The sequence below is a fragment of the Nicotiana sylvestris genome, chromosome 5 (genome assembly GCF_000393655.2).
Source record: "Nicotiana sylvestris chromosome 5, ASM39365v2, whole genome shotgun sequence".
NCBI lineage: Eukaryota > Viridiplantae > Streptophyta > Magnoliopsida > Solanales > Solanaceae > Nicotiana > Nicotiana sylvestris.
In genome coordinates, this window is record NC_091061.1 from 172022456 (window position 1) to 172030045 (window position 7590).

Below are 7590 nucleotides of genomic sequence, written 5' to 3' on the forward strand. Positions count from 1 at the left end.
GGTGGTAATAAGACCGCCGCAAAATAAAGGTGTTTAACTGGGATTTCAAGACTAATTCAAGGTGGACTTATTCCTTTTCTCTTTAATTTACTCATGGTTCTTGCACTAATCAATATCAAAAGTTGCAGGCATTAACAAACAAATTTTTTATGCATTTTATTAGTATAATACGTCAGAGCTTATCAAATCATAACATTCCTAATATCAAAATAACAAAGTACTTATGTTTCATAACATAATTAACAACAACTTGTAGAATTTATTTACAATTACAAAAAGAGTTATATGGAACACAAAGGTCATATATGATAGTAAATACTTACAGCCAACCAGCATTTTCCTTAGCAAGACAGAGGTAGTTCGATGCACAAAGCTCATGCTTTAAGCAAATCGCACTCATAATGCACAGACAAAATCTCCACTTGTATCTATCTCATCATCTATATCAGCATCAATATCTAAGTCATCAAGATCAATGCTACTACTTCCCTTAACAAATAAATTACCATCTTTGAGCCCCTCTCCTGGTTTTCTTGCCTCTTGAATTATAGCCAACACTTCTTCAATACTTTGAGATGGTTCATTTTCTTCATTTGTTTGTAAACTAGCTTCCTCTCCTTCCATAAATTCTATAGGCAAGTTCTTTACAAACCAAGGATGCTTTTTAATCTCTTCCATAGTTATTCTCTACATATACAATATTATACAATTAGCTGATTTTCAACCAAGAAAAAAAAAAGATTTACCTAAGTTGCTCAGACTCTAAAAAAATGATGTCGGGTGCGTGTCAGATCCTCCAAAAGTAGTGTATTTTTGGAGGATCTGACACGGGTGCACCAACATTTTGAGTCCATGCAACATAGGGATTTACAAATTTAAAGTGAAAATGAATAAGTACCCCCCTAACCTATACCCGTATTCCCAACTACACACTTTTTCTTTGCGGGAATCCTATTAGCCCCCTAAACTTATTTTATATGGAATTATTTGCACCCTTAACGCTGACGTGACAGAGTGTGTGTATTTCACTCTCCCAAAGGAGAGTGAGAAGCAAGAAAAAATGATTTTCAAATTATTTTTTATTCTTTTTTACCATTTTTTCTTACTTTTTTTCCTTTTCCTTTTCCTTCTCCTTTTTCTTATTCTTTTTTCTTTTACTTTTTTTTTTCGTTTCTTCTCTAATTTCGGCGGATATTCATTCACCGACAACTTTGTCTAACCGTTTTCCTTCCATTTTTTCTTTTCACACACAAATTAAACTCTCAAAAAGATCTATTCATAAGCAAAGCAAAATACACTCAGATTTGGGGGGAAAAATTCATCATCGGAAAAGCTTCCCACGCCGAAAAAAATGATGTATTGAAATTTTAACTGAAAAAAGTTTTCTCAGCTTATATTCGTTTTTATTTCTTTTGCACTTCCTCCCATACATAAATTACACTTTCAAGAAAAATTATATATATAAAAAACAAAACACACTTAAATCGGGATAAAAATTTGTTGCCGGAAAAAAACATTCGCCGGAAACAATGGTGTTTGTGAAATTCCGACGAGCACCATTTTATGCCACTGGTGACCAAAACAAAAAGAAAGAGAATGAAATAACCAAAAAAATGAGAATAATAAGAAATAAGAAAAAAGGATAAGTAAAAGAAGAAAGAATAAAAAAAGTACTAAAAATACATGTGGGGCGCGTGTAGCTCACCACTTTCCCATAGTTTGGTTGTCAGTGTTAAGGGGTGCAAATAATTCCATTTAAAATAAGTTTAGGGAAGTAATAGAATTCCCACAAAGAAATAGTGTGTAGTTGAGAATCGGGATATAGGTCGGGGGTACTTACGCATTTTCCCTGAAAATGAAACTACAAACCTTCTCAGGGTCAGCTACAAATATTTGAGATAAAAGATGCTTACACTCCTTTGAAACTCGAACGTAAGAAGGGATTGAATATTGAACACTCAATATCCTCTGCTACAAACCAATATTGCACGAGAATTCAGTTATAGCGAGTAAAGATCAATGATCGAAAAGGGCAGCCTGGTGCGTGAAGTATCAGTGGTATGATATAAGCAACCTCTTCTGATGCAAGCATCAGTGGCTGATTCCATGTGAAATTAACGTGTTTTTAAAAGTGAATCATAACTTACAGTTAAGGTTTTCCTGAAATTTCTTGGATCATCAGGATCTTCAAAGGGATAAGCACCAACCAGCATCACATATAATGTAACCCCACAAGACCAAACATCTGCTGTCTTTACTTCCAAAATGATGACATGTAAACCATGATGTTTAGATCAATAAATCAATGAGTCAATTGAAGCAAGAATTTTTACACTATTTATCTAATTTAACGTGTTATAGCCTGATCTTGTCAAATTATTATGTACTGTCAGTGCACAAAACTTAAACTCATAATTAAAAGATCAGTATCGTACCTTCCCATCATATTCTTTTCTTGATAAGACTTCTGGTGCGATATAAGCTGGAGTTCCTACTGTAGATTTGGGTTGAGAATGCAAGACTGATGACTAAACAATGAAATAATACAACAGTCAGAAGACAGAAGCTGTTTTGCAAAATAATCCAATTCCATCATAGGATATAAAGAGTTCATATTTTGCCTTAGAGTAGCCAAAATCACATATTTTAAGACGCGGTGTTGAGCTCCCATCTAAGAGCGTATTTTCAAGTTTGAGATCTCTATGACATATTTGCTGCATTTCAAGAACATATTTGTACATTACAATGTCATAATCCAGGAGTAAATTTGCAAAAACCAATTCAATTAAACTAAACAGAGGTCTCAGTTTACCATTGAGTGACAGTAACTGACTCCTGATATAAGCTGTTGAAAGAAAAATCTTGCCTGAAAAAATAACCACAAGTAGGACAGATTGCTCAAACTTCCAATGAGGAGAGGATCTAATTTGATTACTTATACAATTACCTAAGTTGTTCGGACTCTGGTGAGGGTGTTCGATACGGGTGCGGATATGGAGGCCGGATCTTTTATAATTTAAATTTTAAGATTCAGGTGTATGGATCCAGGTACGGATACGGGTGCTGAGATTCATATATTTAAAAATAGATTTATAGAAAATGTCTAAATTAGAGACATTATGTGGATAACTTACAATGCATTCCTAGGAGGAGAAAATATTGATCAATAGTGGATCTGAGAAGGAGATAAAGAAAAAAGACTGACACAGAAATATATGTACATATATATTTCATTTTCTTCTATTTTATCCTATCTTTTGTTCTGATTTCAGAAATCACTATATTTATCCCGAATTTCTCAGTTGATTTTGGTCAAAGTACCCAAAATCGATTGACAAGATCCGTACGGATCCCACACCCACACTCACACCGTGTCGACACGGGTGCAACACCGAAAGTGAAGAGTCCAAGCAAGTTAGACAATTACAACTATTAAAATGTGAACAAAAATCTAATATTTTTATGTTACCTCATCTTCACTGAATCTACCAGCATTACAAATTCTTTCAAAAAGCTCTCCTCCTGCAGCATATTCCATTACTATGGCTAAATGAGTTGGGGTAAGAAATACCTGCACAATATTGAAAAATCTTGTAACTTAAACTGGACAAAAGGGAACGTCAGTTTCTAATAACTATAACCAGCTTTTCGACCAAGTTTACCACTTGTCTACTCTTCTACCTCACTTTTAGGTAATTGTTAACTTAAAAAAAAACTATTTCATTAAATGCTAAAAGGATATTTTTTTAATGCGGAAATAAAAGTGTGCTCTGTAACAGCATAAAATTTTAGATAAGATGATCGCTACAATTCAATAAAGTATCAGCACATACAAAGGTCTTGGATTCAACACTTACCGTTACAACAACAACAACCCAGTAAAATGAGAGGGTAGAGCGTACACAGACCTTACCCCTCCCCGGAGGAGTAGAAAGACTGTTTCCAAAGACTCTCAGCTCAAAAACTTATATCGTTACCAATTACCAAAAACGAATCTTATGTGTTTCAGCCCATGAAAATGAATCAGGTACGCATGTGAGAGAACTTGTTAAAGATATATAGTTAAGTCAATAAAAGTCTCTGCTCTCTAATTATTAAAATTTTAGATGAGATGTTAGGCACAATTCAACAGGCATCACTACTCTTACAATGATGCATTACCTCCTTGAATTTAATGATATTGGGATGTCTCAAGGACCTATGATTCACGATTTCTCTCTGGACATGCTCATCAATCTGCATAGACAACCAAAATAAAGCAAAAAAGAGTAACAAAAATAAATCTTGTATTTGAACAAAAAAGAAGCATTCCTTAAAAGGCCCGGTGAAGTAAACTGATTGCCCCGATCTGAAATGATGGAAACGGGGACACCATGCAACCGAACAATCTCTCGAATATATATCTCTGCCAATCGCTCTGAAGAAAAAGTAGTACAGATAGGAATGAAGTGCACAGACTTGGTCAGCCTATCCACAATCACCCAACAAGACAGTAGGCAATTTATTCAGAAGATAGACACATACTCACCCCAGAACTAGAGTGTGGAACAAATGTTTGAAACCTCAAGGCTTATCCCACGTTTACACAAGTTTCGGGAAGGACCTCACCCCAAGGGTGTGATCTTAAAAGCCATATACATAAATATATGTCAATCAGAACAGAACATATATGAGAAAGAGATGAATCAAACCTTTTTGCATCTCTCAATAAACTTGACAGCATAAAGTTCACCTGTCCACTTATCTTTCACTAGCTTAGCAACACCAAAATTACCAGAACCAATTTCTTTCAGAATTTCATACCTTTCCATTCTATTTTAACTTGAATACCTCAAATGCATGAGTATTTGAAAAACACAGCTACATGAAGAGGGGGCTATTCAAGATTCGAGTGTGTGTGTGTATATATATATATAGAAAATGCCCAAAGATGAAACTATCAGAAGGAAGAGCTGTGATTCCTAGAACATATGTGTACTACTACTGTATTTGACAGGAACAGCGAGAATGGTAAACACATGGCACCGTTCCAATGGTTTGACTTTTGAGTATTAGTACTATGTTTAAATTTATGCGTCTTGGTTTGAGTGACACATGGTTTGAGAAAGTAACAAAGATTTTTCAATCGTGTGGGTTTAAATTAAAGATGTGTATAATGTACTAAAATACTCTTGAATCTTGTGATTTATAATATGCCATGTGAAAAGTTCGAGTTAAAGAGTTACTAAATATAGTAAGAGTCATCTTTTTTAAAACAGACTAAATAGGAAAGCAAGACACACAAACTGAAATGAAAGGAGTATATGTTGAACCAACCAACACGGTTTAGTCACGTGCCTAAGACCAAGAAAGCGATATAAAAAAGAACACGGAAGATGTGATAGGACGAATGAAATCTCTCGAGGCCTCAACTTTATATCAGAGGACTCGAATACAAATTCTAGGATGGAGAGTCATTCTATTAATAGAAAGCGCTCTACATCTTTAGTGCCTGACTCGAGATGAATTCAGGTTAGACGTGCCAATAACTTTAAATAGCAAATAGTTAAACTAAAAAAACAAAGAAACGACATGAATATTTATAGATTAGTTTTGTTTGTTGGAGCTACATTTTATTTAGTGATAAAAATATTGCAAATTCTTTGCAATTATCTAAAATCTTTGCAAATTCTTGATATGGAACTCAAACTGGACCACGAATGTACACCTTGACCTTCAACCTCAAGTCTACAAGGGAAGGAGGAGAAGTTGAAATTCCGAGCTGTAAAGCAGAGAAAATTCCTACTTTTCTTTTCTTTACGCTTAAAGTTGCGACCCAACAATCAATAAAGTGGTGAAAATAAATACATAGAGACAAAATAATTTTTTCATCTGTTTTAGTCTTGAAGAGCAAAGTTGCACATATTTTTACTAGGTGAATAATAGCTAGTTCTGACAATATAGTCAAGTTCCCACAAACTGAAGGACACCACTCTTATAAAAAAAAGAATTCCTATATTTTGGAGGGGTCCCAAAATAGAAACCAACCATCTTGAAAAAAATAGTTGCCATCAGGAAAATCAATTTCTTTTATTTTTAAAAAATTTCCTCCTAATTTAGGAGGATCTGAAGCAGTGGCGAAACCATGAATTTTCTTAAGGGTGTTCAAACTTGAAAGAAGTGAAAAAATTCTCCCGCAAAGAGTATTCAATATATGTTATATATATACCTCTAAAACCTAATTTTTTAATAATATATAATTTTTCAACTAGGGTGGTCAGTTTACCCTTGATCTGTAGTGTTTCCACACTTTTTCTCCGGCATGATTCAAACACATAATCTAATGATCGTGGATGAAAATATTTTAACAACTGAGCAAGCCTTTGTCAAAAAAAATGAAATTCAAGATTGTGAATGAATGTTGAATGCAAAGTGAACGATGGGTAAGGCAACAAATATTGTATAAAGAGAGACTCATAATTATCAGCTTTGTCCTCGTGCTACTTTGTGGGCCTTAGGTCTACCACCCCCCCCCCCCTCTAAAAAAGTTTTGACAATTCATTGACTGACTTTTTTTTATTAAGTTGTTAGCCATTTAAGGAGTTGGGAATTTGAGGAACAAGTTATAGTGCAAAAAAGTTGGAAAGTAAGAGTAACCATATCCTTAGAATTTCTGGGGTTGGGAAAGAATTATCCCTAACGTTCTGTCATCCATTATCTCTCCTACTAGTCCTATTTTTGGTTGAGTTTAACTTTTAAAAAACTAATTGAGTAAAGCAAAGAATTTTTGCAGTGCATTTAATTTTTATATAACGATTATGTGAAACTTTTTTATATACTATCAGGTCACTTATATATGTATATAAGATTTGAAAATTTTAAAAGAATACATACACCAAATTAATACGTAAGAAGTGGCACCAGCTATGTTCATCTCTCGTGGATGCGTTATTTTTTATAAAAAGAAAAGACAAAAACAACAAAAAAAACATAAGATTTAACTTCCAACATAATCTCACTTAAAGAGATGCATTCAATAATCATTGTATTGTATGATACTTTGAGCTTGTGTGCATACATATCTTAAATATTTTCAAAGAAGTATAATATTGCTATACATGATCCCGGGAACCCCTAAATACGCCCCTGAGTGGGTGGACTGCTATAACATGAATCAAATTGAAGCTTAAAATCTATTTAGCAACTACAAGAAACCAGATTAATTTTTAAAATTTAGGCCTTTTATGTTATGCATAATTTTAGATGTACTCTTCAATGTGCTTATCCATCAACTTCGTACATCCTAAAATATAAATAGCTAAACGCTGTTATTTTCACGTACTTTTACTTATCTGTCTTTTCGTTTTATAGGACATACCTTTTATATCACGTCTCTTCACAAAATAGAGAGTAATAGACAAAGAATTAATTTGTTGATAGTAATTGACGACAAAAAGTTGGTTGAGGTAAAACCAAAAGTTATGCAATTGTCACGACACCGTCAAACAAATGCGTATGTACTTGAAAAACAAATTTGGACACACAAAAAGTATGAAAACACTATAGATCCTCCTAAATTTTGAGAAATTTTTTTTATAAAATAATAATAAT

At 33.7% G+C, this 7590-nt stretch overlaps 1 protein-coding gene across 8 annotated transcripts; it reads right to left on the minus strand.

The window, feature by feature from the left end:
- Positions 1 to 204: 204 nt before the first annotated feature.
- LOC104218352 (serine/threonine-protein kinase SAPK2-like) lies at positions 205 to 5042 on the minus strand. Of its 8 annotated transcripts, none has more exons than XM_070145668.1 (9): positions 4692 to 5042; positions 4162 to 4417; positions 3470 to 3571; positions 2813 to 2866; positions 2622 to 2714; positions 2436 to 2528; positions 2148 to 2252; positions 1870 to 1968; positions 205 to 687 (listed from the first exon to the last, which is right to left on the minus strand). In XM_070145668.1, the coding sequence occupies exons 1-9, from the start codon at positions 4721 to 4723 to the stop codon at positions 397 to 399; spliced, it is 1125 nt and encodes a 374-aa protein (XP_070001769.1). In that variant the 5' UTR covers positions 4724 to 5042; the 3' UTR covers positions 205 to 396. The 8 variants fall into 8 exon arrangements, with proteins under 8 accessions (XP_070001769.1, XP_009767128.1, XP_009767127.1 ...); XM_009768826.2 differs by having other exon boundaries at positions 4162 to 4236; positions 4692 to 4909; XM_009768825.2 differs by having other exon boundaries at positions 1870 to 1971; positions 4162 to 4236; positions 4692 to 4909.
- Positions 5043 to 7590: the final 2548 nt, after the last annotated feature.